Raw genomic sequence first — 22,221 nt, forward strand, 5'->3', positions numbered from 1 at the left:
GATGGATTGCCATGAGATTTGGAACATCATTGGACATTCATGGTGCCCAGAAGATGAATTCTGACGACTTTAGCAGATCAATGTTATCACTTACATATGTATATGTATATATACTTAAATATCTCAACATCCTAGAGATGGATTGGAACTGCACTTGGTTACCAGAGGTTAAATGCTATTGACTTTATTGATCCTCTGACATTTCCTCTCGCACCACCACGAGGTTGATGTTTTTTTAGTAAGATGTCTTAACAGCTACTGGATGGATGACCATGACATTTGGTTCAGACATTCACATCCTGTTCAGAATGACTTGGAATAACTTTGGTGATGCCTTAACTTACTCGCATCATCATGAGGTCCATTTTGTTGTGACCCCATTGCAGAACTAATGACATTTCCATCAGCCTCAGCTGTACTTTGTGCTAATGAACAAATGCTAACCTAAGATGGAGTCCATGGTAAACATTAAACCTTCTTAACATCAGCATATTGGCATTGCCATAGTGAATCCGTGAGTCAGCATGCAGATGTTTTACTGTCATAACTTGTACTTTATACAATTTTTAACGAGCAGATTAAAATTGACAAAGGTATGAAATGAAAGAGTTTGATCTGGACTCTGCTAGTGTGCTACCTTTTTCTAAATCATTTACATCTTTAAGTGCGGTCTTATCTGAACAGTTAGGATTTTCATATCTGCATTTGCATCACCAGCTATTACATTAACAACATTACACAGGTTATGGAGCTCTTAGATTTGCATGTGAGACTCAACATGAAGTACTTTCAGGTATAATTTTCAAGTAATCTGCCTATACTGTACTTTGTTATACGCACTCATGCTGTAAATGCAGTTTCTTGCTGTACCCTTCAGATATGAATCTACATGAAAAGTCTCTGGCACTGACTGTATAATAATTTCCTCTGTTTTGACTGCATTGCAACTGGGCTTGAAGATACACTGACATAGAGACACACAGCATAAGACTGACAGACACACACACAGGAAGACAGAAGTGAAAGCGATCTCGTCCCTCCTATTGTGACTGAGTTATGTTCAAAGACAGTGACAGCGAGAGGGAGAAAGCGACGTATAGGGTGAAAGAGGATGAGTCAGGAAATACAACACCTGGCAGGGAGCAGTTGATGATGAGGTTCTGGTTTCTGGTCCTACAGTGGGCCCACACACCCTCCAAACTCCTGTGTGAGCAAAATGAACATGTTGACCAAAACATCTACTCAGTTTTCCTAAAAAGAATCCAGGAATAACACACTCTGACTGTCTGCGCACACTTACCCAGCCAGTGTGTGGTTCCTCCCAGCTTTCTTCTTGTGTATGTGTGTGTATGTATATGACAGGAATGCGGAGGAACTTCCAGAGACTGCAGGGTGTGGAGGGTTGTTTGGTTTATATTCAGGCTCCTCCCTCCTGCCTGCGCCTCACTTTACTGCTGCTGCTGCTGCTGCTGCTGCCCAGGGTCCTACTGCTCCACCCGCCTCTGCTACGCTCTGTCCACTGTGTTGAAAACACACACACACACCTAAAAATTGCCCAGTATTAGAGCACAGATGGTTGATCTTTAAGACTAAATCTTAACTGATTTGAATTACTATACCCAAATAAAAAGCAAATCCAATGTTTGACATTGCACAAATTATACTGTACCACATACTACCACACCAGTGGTTCCCAACCTGGGGGGTGGAACCCTAAAAGGGGTCAAGAGAGGAATGAAAGAGGTCATAAGATGATTATCATTAGAGGGAAAAGTAAAAAAACAATATGCCTTGCTGAACACTCGTTTCTGATTGGCTGCAGGTTGTCCATTAAAATGTGATGTCAGACACCTCCTAAGTAGTTCAGGTGATACTGTCTGTTCACCGTTCTAAATTAAATGAAAAAACACTGACTGTAGTCCCAGTGCCTCACCCTCTGAACACACACAGGACAGAGACTGACACTCACAAGCTGCAAGAAGTTACACTTCTCCTCTGAACTTAGCATCACAGGGATCATCTGGGGTGATCCCTATAGGGCTGGTAAGTCCCGCCCCCTCCGGCAGAGCCCATGGGATCACGCTGAGTGATGATGTGCTGTGGAACATGGCTGTGTCTCTGTCACATTTCACCGCCTTGGCAGAAGACCATAGCAGAAAACGCAGCAGCGGCACTCACAGTTGACAAGAGGAGGAAAAACGTGATGACCTGACGTCACATATGCAAACTCTTTACATGAAGAATTATCATTTAATTCCACAAAAATCATATGTGTAATCCAGGACATATAATGACTGGGACCAGAAAAGAATTGTTCCATTTCCATGGACACCAATGTCATTTTTTCAGAGTTGAGGTCCCCTGGGCTCTGCACAAGGGGCGGGACTTAACAGCCCTTTGTTCCCCAGTCACATTAGCCTCTGCCTTCGCGGATTTAATTCAGCATTTTGTTAGGGCCAGAGGTTACAGTTAGGTTTAGGGTGAGGGGAACGGTTAGGGGCTACATTAACCTATTTGCTGGGGAATTCGGCACTGATTGTGGAAAAAATAACAGACCAGGGAACAAAGGACCCTTTCTGTGAAAAGGTCAAATACAAAGCGGATAACATAAGACCCGGGGAACATAAGTACGCTCCTGATCATCTCACATCCCGTTCGCTGTTTAACTTACTACTTCAGACCGTGGCCACCCACGCGTGGACAGTCATTATCTATAAAAATCTTGAAGTTCACTTGAAGTGAGACAATGAAATGTCAAATAATATTTACTGTTTGTCAACCGTTCACAATGTTATTGCTTTTGAATCTTGCTAGCATAACGTTAGCGTTAGCTTTCTGGCGTGAAGCTGTTCTAGGCGGACTACATATCATAGATTTAAGTAGATGCTGCATCCAGGCTTGTGAGAGGCTTCTCAGCCTACACCGTCTTGGACAGGGACCTCATAGAAGACAAGACTTTTGTGCTGCTTTTTCCTTTCATTATTTAACTTTTATGAACGTGTTGAATTTGATATATGGCAAGAAGTAGGTCCTCAACCTTCTTTAAAGCTAACATATAGCTAAGTGACTGTCCTGAGGCTAAATTAAGCTAACGCTAGCTTATGCCTGGTATTAGTTTGTAGTTAATATATCAGTAAGATGCTGAAAATGATGTTTGTCGTGCATGTTACTCAAGAGGAAACCTCTGGGCTGAACTGCAGTTCCTTCAACGACCACTTGAGGTGATCTGAAAAACAGTCCATCCACATATAACGATAGACTGCTTATGCTTCTTTAAAGTGAGGCCAAAGTATCCGGATCGCCCCCTGGTGGCTTCCTGCAGTATAAGTCTTAAAGATATAATCTGTAAGATTTTCAAATAGTTAAGTGTCTTTTAATTTCCTATCACAGAGTTAAAACCATGGGGATTGATCACATGATCCACTAATGAAAGCACTTGTTCTGTGTGTTTGTCGCGACATTCCCGTCCTAAATGCAAACACCCGCAAGTTTAGTGATGCTGTTTTCATCCCTGTGTTCACAGATTTGTAAGAAGAGCTTCACCTACAATTACACCTTACCGCCAAAGAGGAACATCTTACGGATTATGACTAAGTGCTGCCACCTCCAAGTTAGTGGACATGGGTCACACAAAATGTTTAATTTGAGGGTATAAAAATGAAAGATGGTGAAAAATCATGATTGACAGCTGTGATGGACTTGCGATTGCTGTGCTGGGTGTATTGACGTCACTTCAATGATGTGACTCTATAGCCTGATGCCTACTGTGCAGACTGGTTGCAAAATAACAACACGGCGGCTCCCATATCTGGGATATTTTGGCTTCGCTTTTGTACAGTGGGTTAGGCTTACATGAAAAGTCAAGTCATTTGGACTCATTCTCTGGGCTGGACTGTGGATATGTACCAAATTTCCTGGCAGTCCTTGTAGTTGTCAAGACATTTCACTAAAAAAATGCCCACATCATGGTGTTACTGAAATATCTCAATATTTGATGCATTTCCATGACATTTAGACATTCACGCCCTCCTAAAGATGAGTTGTATTAATGTTGGTGATCCCTTAAAGGTTGAATATGTAGAATATTTATTAATAGCTATATTTAAAAAAAAAAAAAACTTAAAAAACGTGGGTGTGAGGCGGAGTACACCCTGGACAGGATGCCAGTCTATCACAGGGCACATAGAGACGAACAGAGACAGACACAGCATTCACACTCACACCTACGGGCAATTTAGAGTCATCAATGAACCTAACACCTGCACGTCTTTGGACTGTGGGAGGAAGCTGGAGAACCCGGAGAGAACCCACGCAGACATGGGGAGAACATGCAAACTCCACACAGAAGGATTTGAACCAGGAACCCTCTTGCTGTCAGTGCTAAACCTGGCAACCCGACTGCTGGAATGATGTTGTTGCGACTACGATTTTGAGACACCAGATGGCGGTGTTCTGCTCGTTCTCCATATTCAACCTTTATCTATAGTGATCAAACTAAAAGCACAAGACAGACATCAGAAATATACATGTAGACATTTATTTACAAATACGTTTGCATTTGCATAGACATTTAAAACCCTAAAATAAAAGATATTATAGTAAACAGATTAAGGATATATTGTTTTCCGCTGCATAATTTAGCACAAGGAAGAGTTCACTCTGTTGTCTTTCATCCGTGTCATAAATATACATAAATAAGATCTGTATGTACTTCCAACAGGTCAAAGAATCGTTTTCACTTTGCCAAGCAGCCGTCACAATCATTATGCATTATTACACTCGTCAACATAATCATCCATCATCATGCTCATCACTCTGTCCACCGTCATTACCAACAACAAAAATCACCTTTGGTCCTTTCTGAATCAACTTCTTTGTGGTACATTCATTACATCAAAGTCAGAATATTTTTTTCATGGTGCCACGAACATTCATATCACCTGGACTGTGCACAATCTGATATGCATGCTGCAGACAACAAGGCACATTATGGTGCAGCTATAGCTCAATCCCCCAACTGTTTTAAAAAAAAATCTGAAACAGTTTTTTGGTGACACAGCCCTCTTAGGTTTACCTGAAGACTTAATTATTATTGCTGCACTGAATATTAAGGAACAAACTATGCAAATTGAATCATTTTACTTTCCTGAAATAGATTTAGCATGTTTTATTTTTTTATTTTATTTGACTTATGGAAGTATATATGTACATACATATAATATGTATGGGGGTCTTCAAACTACAAAAGTGAATACAAAATGATTTTCTGCAGTTGTAGGACACTCTCACTGTGCTTTGAAATGGTTCTGATTAAGTTTGTTCTGCTTTAGTTATCAATGTTGTTGTTGAGCGTTTAGAAGAGACATTTGGAGGATCCGTCAGTCACTATCAGGACCTCCTGCTGTCCGGTCAGATGGTTCATCCATCGTCATCCTGCTGGGATCTGCAGGGCCACCAAAAACAGTGACTTTAAATAGCTGGAGTGAGACATGAAGATGAGTCCTACGAGACTAAAAATCACTCTGAAACATTTTTTCAACATGTTTCGCAGTGTTGAAAGTACAATCAATTTTAAAAAAACATTTTTTCCTGGACAAAATAAACCCTTCCCTTTGACCCCGAGATCCCCACAGCAGGAAGTCTGATAGGCTGGCTTCATGCCTTCAGCTCTGTCCCTCTGACACCATGACAACACTCTACATCCATCCGTTTCTTAGTGGAGGCCCAATAAGAAAACATCTGCTCGCCGACACCGACGGCATAAAGCTGGTGCAATTAAAGAATCACCTCTTCTGTACAAAGCATCTTACAAAATATCTTTATACATCTTTGTTGTATTACTAATGAGGGAAAGAAAACGGAGGGGATATTACAAAAGACTTTCAAAAATATATCTCCACAGTGGTTTCGCACATTTAGGACTCTGCTTTACATCAACAGTCCATTGCATTAGTGCCCTACAGTATGATTTCACTTCTGCAGCTTTGCTCAGAATTAATAAATTAAACGTCAAACTACCAAATGAGTCTCAGCATGTTCAAATATCTGAAAGCAAGTGTTATCTGTTCACAGCTGTTTCCAAAAACTACAGTGAGGCTAAACATAGTGAAAGGAACTTCTGTTGACCTACCGGCACAAAGAGAGTAGCAGCGCAGCTTAGTGGCTGATGGGAAAAAAAGAGACGAACAGTGAACGAGAAAGTTCAAGCTTCAGACGGTGCGGAGGAAGGATGAAAAGGCTTCTTTCCTGAGCTGGTTCACTAGTTTGGGGGCTGTCTCTCGCTCAATCTCTATACACACTACACGCTCACACACTTTCTGTCTCATCCCCTTCCTTCTCCGTCTTACACATTCACCTACCATCTAGCACTTCCATTTCCCCTCTGTCCCCTGCTGAGGGAAGCTTGGACAGTGTGTGTGTGTGTGTTCATGTGCGTGTGTGTTCATGTGCGTGTGTGTGTGTGCATTATTATTGTTAAGTGTGAGTCTACATTCGGTTGTTTTAAAAGGAATTCTTAGCTACAGAGGTTGTGGTTTCAGTTTAACCACACAGGGCTCCACACTAACTTGTAAAACTGGTTGCCAGGCTGGTAACCAGGCATGGGCTTTTGGTTGCTCATACTGAAAATATGGTATTTCAGGTAGTAATTAATGATAATAAAGATACTACGCAGTTTGTTCAGGCTCATCTGGTTCTTTGTCAGTCGAATCAATTAGCACATTAGTGTGTGAGATTGATGGGTTAGTGAACTTTTTACTCCACAGTCGAACATCTTAAGTTACTTTGATATTTTCTCTCAAACAGATGCCTGTGTGCACACGACGCACGTGCAACGTCAGCATGTGCAATCTGATTTAACTCTGACTGTAACAGCAATATTAAAATATAACTAATGCAACAAACATAACATTTTTCAAAATGGCTACTGTTACTGTGGAACCCTGTCATACCAAAAAACACAATTGTGCACATGCTTGCATGCGTCTGTTCATGATTTACACCTCCTAGATTTACATTATGATGTAGTGAAATTGCTGTCAGGTGATGATTTGGCCGGGGAGGTCAGTGCGGTGAAGAGAACAGCAGTAGAAGATGGTGGTTTGGTTGTAAAAATGGCACGGAAAGGTCTTTAAACTGTGCCGGTATGATCACGGTGTGGAAACATAGCGCACCGGTCAACACACACACCCAGATGACCGAGCTCAGGCAAAGAATGCGCTGCTTGCTGGAATCAAAAGCAGGATGACGTGTGATATAGTATGGATTAGTTGCAGTGACCCAGGAGTCATCAGGAGGGGAGGTTCCTCCTTGGGTGTGAAAGCTGTAGCTGCAGAGATTGAACTAAGGATGACAGGGTGGTTACAGCATGTGGGCTGGTTGTTAAGCAGGGTGGTTGACAAGTCCTATGGCCCTTCACGAGAGCCGTTTCTGTGTTAGAATTTCTCATCGGGGATGACTGTGTTGAAGGGGTGGTCCCAGAATGTGGAGGTGATTCCAAAACCTGAAGAGAGAAACAGAGGTTACATTATTGTAGATAGATCCTACAAAAACAGAAGGAGAGTTAAAAACTTAAAAAAATCAAATAGGATCGTCACTGGTCCCGGCCCATGTCTATCATATTTCCAGTGCTCACCTGCTCTCTGGTGCTCAAAGTGGTGTTTGACATGGTACGCCTTCAGGCTGTACATATATGAGCCTCTCTTTGGCGAGCCGTAGTGAAGGTAGTAGTGGATCATGTCGTACACAACGTAGCCACACAGTCCTCCGACAAACACGGATGTCCCAAGGATATCTGGGAGCGTGCTGCAGAGGATTAGATAGAAGCTTCCCACCACTAAGGAGGCCAGGCCGGGGGGGAAGACCAGCCGAGAGCCGTCAAACGGAGACTGTGGAGACAGACATCATACACTGAAACATGATACTGAGAAGCAACAGATAAAAAACTACCAAAAAAACTGATTCAACTCTAAAAGTCCATGAGAAATTGAAACTATGTAAAATATGGAGCAAGTTGTTTATAAATGGTAATCTAATATCATTCAACGAAGGTGCTATAAAGTGCATACAATAAACAAGTACGAGTTTATGATTAAACCAGTTTTATGTTCGTGGGACTTGCCCGCTCCCTCAGCCTCAGTGGTGCTGTGTTTGTACCTTGTGGTGTTGTCCGTGCAGGAGGAAGTGCAGCGTGATGAGATAATAGTTATGGGCTGGTGGTTTCATGTGAAAGACAAAGCGATGGATGCAGTACTCGATGAACGACCACAAGAACCAGCCCGTCAAAAAGAGCAGTGGGAAAATGTACGTATGGATCGGGACAGAGACGTCTAAAAACACACACACACACACACACGCACACACGTGCAGAGATATTGACATTGATACATTAACTGGACATGAAAATGATGACCACAGACATGTTGTATTGTACGTTTGTGTGAGTACATAAATGAGAACGTGAATGTGAATCTGTAAATGAAAATTAAAGTGTGCAAAAAACTCTGCTGCCTTTGTGTTCATAACATCAGCATGTATGGCTGTGTGTGTGTGCGCGTGTGTGTGTGCGTGTGTGTGTGTGTGCGTGTGTGTGTCTGTGTGTGCGTGTGTGTGTGTGTGTGTGCGTGTGTGTGCGTGTGTGTGTGTGTGTGCGTGTGTTACCTGAGGTGAGGTCCAGCCTGGTGGTGCCCTTTGCCAGGGTGGTGTAGCAGTGCCAACTGTAATAAAACACAATAGGAAGCCACACCACTGGCACCCAGTACCTGTAGCGAGAGAGGAAATAGCAATATGGTCAAACCCCCAAATCTTTTTATCATATTGTCTTTAATAATTCACCATACAGGAGTCCTGGACTTTTTCATGGACAAATTTCAATTCAATTTCAATTTCCGTGCCTTTTTACGGATCCGTAATCAAACCTCCATGACCATTCACCTATAACAGAACAGAACTGTATACAAACTTAGAAATGTTAATTATTGTGTTGTGAATTATGAAAATTAAACAGCAACCTTTTCCAATCCAGTCAATACATTTGACTTTATTTTAAAAAAAGTGTAATGTATGTGATTACAAACTGATTTGTGGATGCAAGTATGAAAAACAATGTAGCAACAAAATATGTAGCCTACATGCTACATAGTTGTCCGGCATTAAAAACAGCGGATTCAAACTTTATTCAACCATCATTTCACCTAGCTGTCAAACATGGAGGGAGAGAATGAAGAAACCTACGCAATAATAAACAAAACATTATTACAGCTATGTTAAAGCAACAGTGACAGAAAATAAATTCAGCATTATGTCACATTGCATGGAAAATTATTCACAGATGACTATTGTGAAAATCAATTTTAGTACACACAACAAAATGTCATGACTTTTTCAAGTTGGGAACCCTGAACATAGAGACTAAGGGCGCACTCACACTGTCTATCCGTACAGTGACCAAGCACGTATCACAGATAAAGTCTAGTTCGTTTGACCAGTGTGAGTGACCACGACCACGGCCCGTTTGGGAGAGGTGGGCTTTTGTAAAGCACGTTTGCACGTGTACGAGCACGAGCGTGCGCTTGGTACGAGCACGAGGCCTACGGCGGTTCTGACGTCATTTTATGTGCGCCTGTTGGGACATAGAAAAAAGAAGGAGGGACCATGCGAGGACATTTAAAACAATGGCGGTGAAAGTTTCACGTTGGTGTGATGCGGAGGTGGAGTGTTTACTGCAGATTTGGTCAGAAAAACCACAAAGCCAAAAACGTTGCCATGTTTTCTGCGCTGCTTTCCATTATGTGGCCAGAAGACCGTGCGCTTTTGTAAACAAAGCGACGCTTCGGGATGACATCAATCAATGCGTCTGACGTGTTACGCCGTGACGACGTATAGGCAGCAAGAAGCATTCACCGAGGCCCAGGTAGTGTGAGTACAAACGGGCCTGGCCCACGGGGGGAGAGGGAGGGGGGGGAAAGTACCCTAAAGCATGGGGCACGGTACGGATGGACAGTGTGAGTGCGCCCTAAGTGCGCCCTAAGTCTCTTACCAGGAAGTCTTGGTGCTGGCCTCCAGGAAGGGGTTTCCAAACAGTCTGATTGGTCTGTCGACTGGCTGGTGGACCCAAGCATCATATTTCTCTCCGAGGTAGCCTACCTGCCATGCCAGGGGCTTCCGCCAGTCCACCAAGTCCTGTACAGATACAATCAATAAGAAATGAGTACAACATACTCCATAGTGTGCTGGAGACAGCTGACAGGACAGTGTGGTAACAGAGAGCGTGTCACCTCCTGCAGGTGGCAGCAGAGAGTTTAAAACTGATGGAAACCAGGAAGAGACTTCTTGTTTGGGTTTGTCCCAGAGTTGAAAGACCAGAGAGTGAGCTACTTTATAAGCCCTTTACAGTGGGTGCCGTCAAGTTTCACACTGATCTGTGGTCAAAACACCATCACTAATGGTTTTTACCCGAGATCATACACCCAATAAAAAGTTCTTGTCATCAAAGTATATCAAAACGTGCCAATAGATGACGAATTTGAGTAGTTATTTTAAACTGTGTCATGTCTAACAAAATCCATGCTCCAAAATGACTGGAAAATTAGGAATTTGGGAACCAAAAAAATTAAAAAAAAATTATAGTAATGAAGATGGAAACTTGTTTTTTGGTCGACCTGTTCCTGGTGAAGGCTCAGTGTCCTTGGCACACAAATAACACTTTCCCTGGATTGAATCCACCGAAACCTACTTTACCTTCTATCACTATGCTGGGTGAAAATCACCCAAACATGTGGCTGTAGGGAAAAGTGTGTGTTGGATTAGGAAAACACCCATGCCATCAAAGATGTCAAAGACGGGTGCTGAAGCTACCCACAGACCCATGACACTCAGATAAACGCATCATAATGACGAATCACATACATTTATTTGCTGGGGTGAAAAGGTTCTAGGGTTAGCAGACAGTCAACACCTTATGCTGAATTTCAAATGCATTTTTTATTACACATTACTCCAAACTCTTGCACTTCTAAATGGTGTTTATTATTTATTATGTGGACAATGATGGAGAATGGAAAATGTGACCAAATGATTCATTCTAATTTTGTCTGGAGAAGGTATTGTACCCCATGGAAATAGTGGGGCACCAGGGCACTTTTATAAATATGATTTGGGAATGTCCAGAGGTTCTTACATTTTGGAAATGTGTCTCCCCATGGCTATCACACTGTCCCATGTTTTCTGTTGTTTTTGCTTTTGAATGATGACTCTCTATTATGGTTTCTTTAAAACAAAAGCGAGTGTGGCTGGCCGGTCTGACGGCAGCAAACAAAAAAAAAGGTTGCATTAAGTTGGAAGGCCCCGCAGTCTCTCCAGAGACAATAATGGCTTCTTGTGTTTTTGGACATTCTCACCATGGAACAGTCGGCTGCAAGATCACACTGTGCAAAACCAAAGAATTTTAAAGTTTTAGTTGATGGCGCGGAAAGGGTGAAAATATTACTTTAGCGTATTATTTGTCTGCAAGTCCTGTGGTTGTGAGGGGTGGGGGGAGTTGTAGGTTTGTTGTTTGTTTGTGGGTTTTTATGTATGTTAGAAATCAATTCAGAGTTTGATCAAAGTGGCTGAGTGGTTAGAGCAGTCGCCCCATGTAAAAAGGCTGAAGGTCCTCGAGGCAGCGTCTGCGGGTTCGAATCCGACCTGCAGACGTTTGCTGCATGCAAGAAGATTATTAAATTGAATTGTTGCCCAGGTGATGGTGCCTCACTTATGATACATCTCTGAGGACATCCGTACCAGGCATGGGCTGACATAGTTACTTGCGGATGATTACCTCATCTTGGGCTGATAAAAAGTAATTACAGATTAGATTATCACCAACAGCAGATGATAACATCACATTTAGGCGTCCACAGATAGTCTCTCCCCAGCTGTCAAATCTACCACAATATGTGAAGCCTCTGTGTGTGACCTCTCCGCCCTTTAAACTGAGCATCATGGAAACAAATTCACTCACACTGACAGTTCAGCATGCAATGGCACTTTTGCTGGCACTGACTGGTCAGCTACCTGTCCTATAACTGGAGGGTTTATCCGCATCAGAGCATCGCACCATCTCTGTCCTTAAATACCTCCACTCACTCAGGACAAAGTGATAGTGTCAAGCAGCCTATTCTATTTTTGTGCTGATAGTAAACAATGCCGTGTCGTATGAGAATACTTAATTATACAGTAAACTGCACTGAAATCAGCCTGTACCTTACAGGTTTTAAGATTCCATGTATTCCTGCTGGGGAAGCCAAGATGGCCTGCTGATAACTGCCAAACTGTGGTGTTCGTGTTTTGAATACCACACATTTGAAATGGATGTTTATCAGCGACTAGTCAACAAGTCTGTCCTCAAACCGTTATTAGATCCAAAAAAAAAAAACATGTTCATTTTTTCAAGACATTTAGTCCCACACATTAAAAAACAGAAGTGAAATTGCGGTCACATGGTGAAGATAACACTTGTGACAAGGGTAGGAATTTCCCACAATCAAATGATAGCCTGAGACATGGTGGAAGAAGTCAAGATAAATAATCATCAAGACAAGGATACTTCAAAGTCACATGACAAACACCACATGGATATATGTCATCTATACTGTAGCCTACTAATTATTCTATTAGTAATGATCTATTAATGAACTAACACCGTTAACTACCTTGAAGAAAACATGTTGGAACATCCTTATTAGGGATCAGCTGATTTTTTAGGGCCGATGTCCATACTGATTTTTTCTTCATCATCCTTAGCCGATGACTGATACAGACTGAGGATATTCTTGAGCCGATATTTGGAGCAGATACTACTTTTGCTCCCTCGATTTATATCATAAAAGAATCCACAATGACGATAACAAACGGTGAGCCTCAATTTAAAAAAAAAAAAGGAACATTTATTGAATTCCAGCAACAGGGAGCTGCCTGTGGACGCCTGTCTGTAAATAATGCTGGAAAAAATCGAAACACAGCAGCCCGCATCGGCCAATACCATACACGTAAAGCATGGTCTACAAGACAGCGTTGATCAAATATGATTTGATATTCTGTTACAGTATTGCATATGTCCCACATAAAGTGTTTTCAGAAACACATTTTAGTGTATTCTTTAACTGTAGAATGAGAAAGTCATGGTAAAATGTTTCTGTGAGAAATATGCAATACAGTAACAGAATCTTGTAAGTTTTTACAGAAGATTACCAACTTCAGCTTTAACTAAACAAGTGTCTACTTCAATGAGAGTTGAATGTCTTAGTTATTTTTGTTTAACCAGGCAGTATAGCACATGACAAGACAAGTGTGTTGACATTCCCAGCATTGCAGTCAGACTAAAAACTCAAGTATCTTGCTCATGGGTTGGTTACTTAAATCGAACCACACTGGAGCTCTGTGATGGGAGTGTCCTAGGCGCATTATTTATTTCACAGTGACAGCAAAACTTCAAAATGGTAATACAGGGATTTAATCACCACTTTCACTGTAACAAGTGAATGTTTAGGCATAGATGTAAGGACGGAGACACTGTGACACATTAAGGTTCACAAGGCCCGGTCAAGGTCTGGCTTACCATGTGAACAGTCACTAGAGGTGCATTTTACTTAATGCAAGGATGCCTGGCAACAGAGTGAGCGAGATGAACTGGTTCAGTCTGTCATCACAATGAGCTGTGCAAGAACCTGGTATGCTGATATTAAGCTGCAGAGTAGGGAACATACTGGTCAAACTGCTCAGTCACATGAACATGTGGATGACTGTGATCTTTATACTGACAAAGACAAACTGTTCTCACAAGTATAGACAGGAAACACTACTTTAAGGGCAGTTTAGGGTTGATTGGTTTAGTATTAAGGTTAAAGTTACGGTTAGGTGTTCATGAATGATCAACATTAATCCATCTGTGTGTGTCTGTACATGCTCTTGTCTAGCAGTGTGAGAACTGCAGAGTCTACTGACAAACAGGGACAGTTTTTGAACAAGGTAGGGTGAATAACCTGATGACTGTTCACCCCCACCTCCACCCATCACCAGCACACATACACACACATGCATACACACACATACTCGGTCCCCTCTGTCTTGTTTGGTCACTCTCATTCCAGTCCAGAGCAACCGTGTTTTTTAACAAAAACACACTGCAGATCCATGTGATCACACACACACACACACACACACACACACACACACACACACACACACACACACACACACACACACACACACACACACACACACACACACACACACACACACACACACACACACACACACACACACACACACACACACACACACACACACACACACACACACACACACACACACACACACACACACACACACACACACACACACACACACACACACACACACACACACACACACACACACACACACACACACACACACACACACACACACACACACACACACACACACACACACACACACCTTGTCCAGGTCCACAGAGCTGCAGCGGTTGTACGCGTCATTCTCCTCCTCCCCGTCCTCCTTCACCTTCTTGTCTGTCCTCTTTTCTTCCGTCTGTCCTTCTGTCTGCTCACTGGCCTTCCTCCTCTCCCTCAGAGTCTGAAGTAAAACAAGAGAAAGGGGAGACGTTATCGACAATGGAAAGTTAGATTCAAGATTCCATCATTTGTTGCCATATCAACAGCAGTTGATTTGGAATGTTGGAGTTCGGTGCGCTCGACAACAAAACATACGATCACATGGTATTACACACAAAAACACAATTCTAATACAATAATAAAAGAATAAAAACATACAGTGAACTTTAAAGTGTACGTGCATGTGCTTCTTTATACAAGCAGGGGAGCTGTTTGTTTAAGGGAGAGGACTGAATGTTGTTTCTCCCTGACTGACAGGTCATTGAGCCTCTTGAGCCTTTTCCAATTTAGTGGCATAATACAAAAGTCATAGATAGACACATCAACGCCCTGTTTATATAGTGCAGAACTTTCATAGGGTTTCCTTTTATTTCTTTCAATGGGTTTCCTTAAAAGCTCCCAATACTGATCAGCGACCTCAGTGTAGGTGGTGGTAAGGCAGTGCCATGCTGGTTGTCTCCCAACCATAGACTGTATAGAAAATGGACGTAGCATACCCGTTGGGGTCCGTTCTCTCAACTTGATCCAATCGTCCTCGCCTACGGGAGTCTCCATCTTGTCAGACTTTGACTCCGCCTCATTTCCTCTTACCAAAAAAAGGCATGTATGTGACGTTCGGGGGAGGGAGATACGTCCAACGTGGCTGACGTTTACCTCTAAGGAGAAGTGAGGGCCAGAGGCTAGCTGTCACTCAAGAGGCCACACCCCTAATTATTCATAAACTTTAACCTCCAATAAAATAAAAACTAGCCTGGTACAAAAAATTCAACCTCCGAAGTGTCCTCATGGAGATATGACCTAAACATACAGACTAGAATGTTTCTTTGTACCAGGCCTTAAACAGGTTTAATGATGCTGTGAAAACGGCCTGTTTAAAATGGGGGACAATAAAAAACTGCTCTATTGTGAAAACTCCTCCTAGTGGACACTCAGAGAACTGCTGTTTTTTTGGCACTTCCGTATTGGATCAACCAGGAAAGTCGCTGTGGTGGGGGCTTGCTTCCAACATAAAAGGGAAAGAAGAAGAGGCGACCTCAGTGCACTTCGGTCAGTCGGTCAGTTTGATGGCAGAGAGTGATAGGTGGAAGGCAAGGTGGGGAGAAAAATCGGTTTACTGACGGAATGTAAATTACAATATTTCACTTTATACTAGAACTCTAATGCAGGACAGCGTGCGCAGGTTACACTGTACTGACTGATAAAGCATTGATCTGATGGGATGTCTAGATGCCCTTAATAATTCATCTGCACAGTTTTATTTCCGTTGGCCTGAACACATTGGTCCAGTCAGAAGTGACATTTTCAACAACAGTTCTCACACAGATCTGAATTGAAGGTTTGTGGCCAAAATGATACTTCCTGTTTGCAAAATGCTCCAACACTGACAAAACATTTAAACACATGCAACAAATACACAATAGACAACAAAATACAAAATACAGCTATCACTATGAACAGGTTCAACCTTAACTTGTGCTGAATGCCTGTTTGTTGATACTTTACATAGTTATAAGTGCTTAGTTGTAAGAAAGCAGATCCCAGCATGAACTGATTTCTTTCCTCCAAAGATCTTACAAGAGATAACAAACCCTGCTGCACTTGGAACCTTTTACTCTTTTTTCGAGATGCCCTGTTGAAATACTGTAAATATTTTCACGTGAGACCTACACTGAGCATCTACGTAGACTAGAAAAATCAACACAAACATTATAGTACAGCTTTGTACGGCATTCTCTCTTCACCAAAGAAACAATATGGAATTTCAGCCGCATTTTAAAAAGTCATACACTCCATCGTACGAAAGGATAGGATACTAGGATACTAGTAGGAGACCTGACCTTCCTGAGAGGGTGCTGCCTGACTCCACCCACTCCTGTTGCAAGTTTTTTTTTTTAGTTTAAACAAACCTATACTGCTGATGAACACTGCTTTGAGGGGAATTTTTTGCCCAGGCCCCCAACAGACTTTAAATATACATATACAAGTAACCAAAGAAAACCTGCGGGTATAAATAACTGCAAAGGGGTGAAATACTCCCTTCTTCACATTCAGTCCATTTGTTTTTGACTGATTGCTGAATGAAGAATAGTGCAAAGAAGTTTCACACAGCTGTGTTAGACATTCATAAATATGAAAGTCATTTCTATCTAATGTTTTCCTTTTGTTTAACAGCTATTCTGATAGTTTTGACTTTCTGTGGGGTCTGTGTTAACTGTTTTGAAAAAGGGTGTGAAACCAATGAAAGTGTGAACACATTTGCAAGAGAAGATTCCCGCTGTGCTCAGACAGTGATGATGAAGATCAAGTGGATCCCAGTTTCATTAGGCGTGTCATAGCAATCGAGACAAACTATGGAGAATGGTAAGAAATCATCTAAATATCACAATGTGGTTGGTTTACACCACAAACGACAGAACGGTCCACACTGCACATGTGGTCCATAAACTAGTTCTTCGTGATCCTCATTAAAAAGGCCATAATGTAACATCTGAGGAGAAAAGTGTATTCACTATGTGTGAAAATGGTGAAGGTTCTCCGAATCAAATCTTTCCACTGATTTCCACAGTGAAAGTGAGAAAGGGTGTTGTGGGCCTATTTGAATGAAACATTAGTGGTGTTTACACAGTCACTCACCCTGACGACTAAAGGAAGAGGCAACTGTGGCTGCCTCACACACTGCTGATGGTATAATAATAACTTTATTTGTAAAGTACATGTCATGCAAAGATGAAGCCCATGGTGCTCCACAATAGCAAGATCAGAGAGAAATAAATAATATCAATAAGTGAAAAGAAATAACAGCAATAACTGAGAGAAAAACTAACCAAAAATCATTTTTATCGCAACATGACATTAACAATAATATCAGTAAAGTAAAACCACATTAAAAGGTAGGTCTATAACTGAGTTTTCTATTCTACGATCGAGGGTGTTCCACAGTTTAGGGTCTTAACACAGAAAACGGGCAGATTTCTTGTGGGACACTTTAGTAACTTCAAAAAGAACGGCAGTGCAAGACCTGGGAGTTCCTGTAAGGACATAAAATGAAAGGCAGTTGCTGATATTTGAAGGGGCTTGATTATGTAAGGCTTTAGAAATGAGGAAAAAAAGGATTTTGAAACTAAAAAGACACAGGTAGACAGTGCAGTGATAAGGAGCACAGGGGAAATTTCATTTTTTATTTTAGTATGGGTCAATAATCTTGGCTGCAGCGTTTTGAATTATCTGTCATGTCAAGACTTTTAAGGGACACCAGTACGAGAGAGATGCAGTAATCTAATAATCGCTTATAATAAAAACATTTATCAGCAACTCAGCTTTGTGTGGAGTTAAAAATGGTCTAATTTGGGCAATGTTCTTCAGATGAAAGAAAAGTGTTTTTGCGACCCAGAACTGTAACGCGTGTTTAAATTAGCTTGGACAGGCTTGCAGATATTCACCGTAGTCTCTGCAGCTGTTCTGTTATTCAATTCAATTCAATTCAGTTTTATTTTCAGTGCCAAATCATAACAGAAGTTATCTCAGGACACTTTACAGAGTAGGTAAAGACCACACTCTATGACTAATTTATGATTTACATAGACCCAACAATTCCCCCGTAGAGTACGGTGGCGTTGAATACCTTCACTATAACAGACAGGAACGTCAGACAGACCCAGCTCTGTGGAAGACGGACATCTGTCTGCACCGGTTGGGGAGGAAGAAGAGAAAGAGAGAAAAGACGGACAGATGGACAGAGAGAGACAAAGACAGACACAAAGACAGAGACAGAAACACTAACTAAACTAACAGTAACTATAATAATATCTATAGTAATGTGAATATGACTTATATGTTAATATAGCAGAATAGTAGAAACAAGCACAGCTAAGGTGATAGATTATGAAAATGATAATAATTACGGTGGCAAACATGATCAATGATGAGTAGTGGCAATAGCAGCTACGACACAGCGAGACATACCACTGATGGTGTTTTTATGGCTACAAATTTAATCATTTATAAGACTAGTGATAGTATATATGACTAATACTGATAATAGCAGCAGGAAGCGTCATTCAGGACAACGGCAGCAGGCACCACCACGATCAGCAGAAACCTGTGGCCACCAATATCGTGTGGAACGATACTCTCCTGACATATCGGCCAGGCTGGTGCATCCCTACATGGATTCATGTCTGTTAAAGTTTTTTCCTGTGGTGACCCAGTTTGACCCAGAAAACCTGCCTGCTGCACTCATCACACTCAACAGTTTCCTTTTGTCATTACTGTGGTTAACTGTTCACGCTAGTGAGGCAAGATATCAGCAGCTCAGCGCCCCGGTGACAAATGGAAGCAGTTCGTTTAGCCATATGTTGGAGAAGATATGAGTGTTATGAGTATATGATGAAATGTAATGAGGAAACTGTATTGTAGACGGACAGTGGAGACGTGGATTATGGTGCCAGGGTAGTTGGAAAAATGGACAATTATGTACTTTATCCATAAATCCATTGCATCTGACGTGAACCCAAGTACTGCCCTCTGTGAATGGGCGGGGTACAACCACTTACAACCACCTGTTAAGTCTACAGACTGCAGATTTTGAGTCAAGTATTGTTTTATACAAGTAACTCACCCACCCAGAGAATACACACACACACACACACACACACACACACACACACACACACACACACACACACACACACACACACACACACACACACACACACACACACACACACACACACACACACACACACACACACACACACACACACACACACACACACACACACACACACACACACACACACACACACACACACACACACACACACACACACACACACACACACACACACACACACACACACACACACACACACACACACACACACACACACACACACACACACACACACACACACACACAGTGGTACAGAAAACGGTGAAATAGTTCCTTATCTGCTTCTCCTTCGTCCGTGACTAAACACATTCAATTCAACGTTACGAAACTCATTATCATCTCCCTTCTCTGATCTCCAACTGGCTGCCTCTGTTCATCCTTTGACTTTGTCACTGGCTGTCAGTCAAGTGAAATATTTATCAGCTAGTTGGTTTCAGACACATGCACACGCACATATATACAACTCACACTCCCTCTCTCTCTCTCTCTCTCTCTCTCACACACACACACACACACACACACACACACAGGTCCCCTATGGTTTGTTACCAACATCACCTTGGCAATTTAACACCTACCGAGGCAACATTACACCCCCCCATTATCACACTGTACTGACAAAAAAGAAAGAAACAAAGCTTCAATTAAGCTGTCTCGTCCTTCTCGGAGAATACATTTGATGTTGTTACTCACTCTGACGTCTGGTATGAGATTCTTTAACCCTGTTCTTAATGTGTACATTGGTGAGCTTGTATTACCCTGCTTTGTCTTCTACAGTATCAACAGAAGAACACAGTCTACACTGATAATATGATGAGTTATTATATAGTACTAAAATGACTGATCCACAGACATAAGGGGGGACACCCTAGGCAATGTCATCAATTAGTCAATTTTGAGAACATGTCTTCTTTCAGACTGGTGGAAAGAAAATGCATTATTTGTATATTTAAACATACAATTTCAGAAAACTTTTAAAACAGAAAATAATTGTCTTAATGTCAGTAATCAACAGGGGAAGTTTCACGGTGATATCTATATATTAGATAACTTTTGACCCTTTTCACCTGCAGTGTCTTAGAAAAGTCTCAGTCTCAGTCATTCATCAGTCTGATTTATACAACATTTCCTTAGTAAAACATGATGAAAATAGATTTTGTAAGTCTGTTGCCAGTATTTTCTGATTTATGAAGTAGTTCAAAGATGTATCCTAAATCCCCTCTGTAAAAACCTTTGACTCTAACATGTCAAAAAAATTAAACGAGAGGTTTGAACCTGTTTTTATCCAGTGTTAACATTTCTGTTCTGGGTATGTGTGCAAATGAGCGCATACTTCATAAGATCATGCACCATTTGCATATTTAAACACAGCATTTCAAGAAAACTTGTAGTACAAAAATGATTTGTTTCAATGCAAGTAATCAAGTAGGTAAGATTCAAAGTATCTATTCACCTGTGGCGTCTCGCCTTTAAAAGGTTTAAAAGTCTTGTGTGGCCGTGGAAACTAAACTTTTTATATGGATGCCACATATTAATAGCACTACAGGTATACATTTGCTTATACAAAAGGTTTGGGAAAATGTTCATCAGATTGAGCAGAAATGTTACCGAAATGAGTCAGAAAGATACTGAGGACGGCGTACAAGCATTTGTTTGCTTAATGTTGTTGTAGGAGAAACCGACTGGATATCATTCACACAGGGTAGCAGAGCAAAGGCTATTCAATCAAACACACACAAGCAGTGCGATAGCTTTATGTTGATAAAAGTAATAGGCAGACACACCCTCTGTACAAGCAGCAGCAGCCATGGGCCCCGTGAGGGAGGCTGTGACTAATGCTCTACCTGGTCCCACTCGGGATGGCTGGCTTAACAAACGGTGACTGGAGCTCTCTGCCACCACAGAATTCTATAAGTGTGGTGCAATATATATTCACTTTCTTTATGTTCAAGTTACAGTCAAGCTGCTCGCTAAACAGGCAACGCAAACAAACACACACCTCAATGATTCTGTCTCAACAAAATATTACACACACGCAACTTTAAAGTACATTTTATTATGCAGCCACTACACACACCCCGCATAAGCACCCTCCACTGAATAACGCTTTGATCGTGGAAATCAAACCCACTGCGCAACACAGAGGCTTCCTCTCCAAGGAGCTGACAATGGAAACAACCAAGTAAATAGGAACTGCAATCACATGGCTCACATCAGCCCATCAGGATAGTAAAGGATTAAAAACACACAATTTTAGTTTCTTCAGTACTTCACAAAAAATAAACCTTTGTACTGAAGATCAGGCAGCCACGATGAGTCATCTTCCTCAAAAATGAAACTGTTGGTTTCTCTGCAAATGTATGATCATCCTTAACAGAGAAGTTGGTTTGTTGGTTTGTTAAAAAGATTGTGTGACTTATAGATAAGACTTAGCTGAGGGAAGAGTGTGCCGGCGGTTTCTGAGAAGAGGAACTTCTTCGCAATACAACAGAGAGAGGTCAAATTACTGAAAAAAGCCAAGAAGTACCACTGCCTCACTAGACGTCACATCAAACTCACATATTCAGCCGAATAGCCAATGACAAACTGACTGATGGACAAAACAGCCGAGTCGAATCCTGAATCAGGAAGGAGCCAGCCAGCCCTGTGCGTAATGGCACGGCTGTAGACAGTGTTTACCTTCATTAAATCTCGTGAAAACAACAGCAGTCTTCTACCGTTAAAGCACACAGACCTCTCCATACACCAGACGGCTCAGTTGTAACGTGACTCTGACAGAAGTGTCTCCGTCCCTCTGACACATGCACATGCTGCAGTGTTTCAGTGGAACTCATAAATTAGCGGCTAATTACTGGTAATTGCTTCATATAGTGCGGTTCATTTCAGCCAGCGTGCACG

General features: G+C 41.7%; 2 protein-coding genes across 2 annotated transcripts in view; both read right to left on the minus strand.

Annotated features, from left to right (window-relative positions):
• ano10b (anoctamin 10b) overlaps positions 1-1,403 on the minus strand; it is an 18,140-nt gene extending 16,737 nt beyond the window's left edge. Inside the window, exons 1-2 of the mRNA XM_083916681.1 lie at positions 1,301-1,403; positions 1,133-1,203 (exon numbers count right to left, since the gene is read on the minus strand). The gene's annotated coding sequence lies outside the window, so the exon portion shown is untranslated. The remainder of the gene's footprint in view (positions 1-1,132; positions 1,204-1,300) is intronic.
• A 3,118-nt stretch (positions 1,404-4,521) lies between these two features.
• fa2h (fatty acid 2-hydroxylase) overlaps positions 4,522-22,221 on the minus strand; it is a 38,095-nt gene continuing 20,395 nt past the window's right edge. Inside the window, exons 2-7 of the mRNA XM_083917304.1 lie at positions 14,476-14,613; positions 10,037-10,179; positions 8,659-8,759; positions 8,155-8,327; positions 7,634-7,886; positions 4,522-7,501 (exon numbers count right to left, since the gene is read on the minus strand). Of these exons, the coding sequence (XP_083773430.1) occupies positions 7,434-7,501; positions 7,634-7,886; positions 8,155-8,327; positions 8,659-8,759; positions 10,037-10,179; positions 14,476-14,613 (876 nt within the window). The 3' untranslated portion in view covers positions 4,522-7,433. The remainder of the gene's footprint in view (positions 7,502-7,633; positions 7,887-8,154; positions 8,328-8,658; positions 8,760-10,036; positions 10,180-14,475; positions 14,614-22,221) is intronic.

The sequence above is a fragment of the Echiichthys vipera genome, assembly GCF_963691815.1.
Source record: "Echiichthys vipera genome assembly, chromosome: 7".
Classification (NCBI taxonomy): Eukaryota; Metazoa; Chordata; class Actinopteri; order Perciformes; family Trachinidae; genus Echiichthys; species Echiichthys vipera.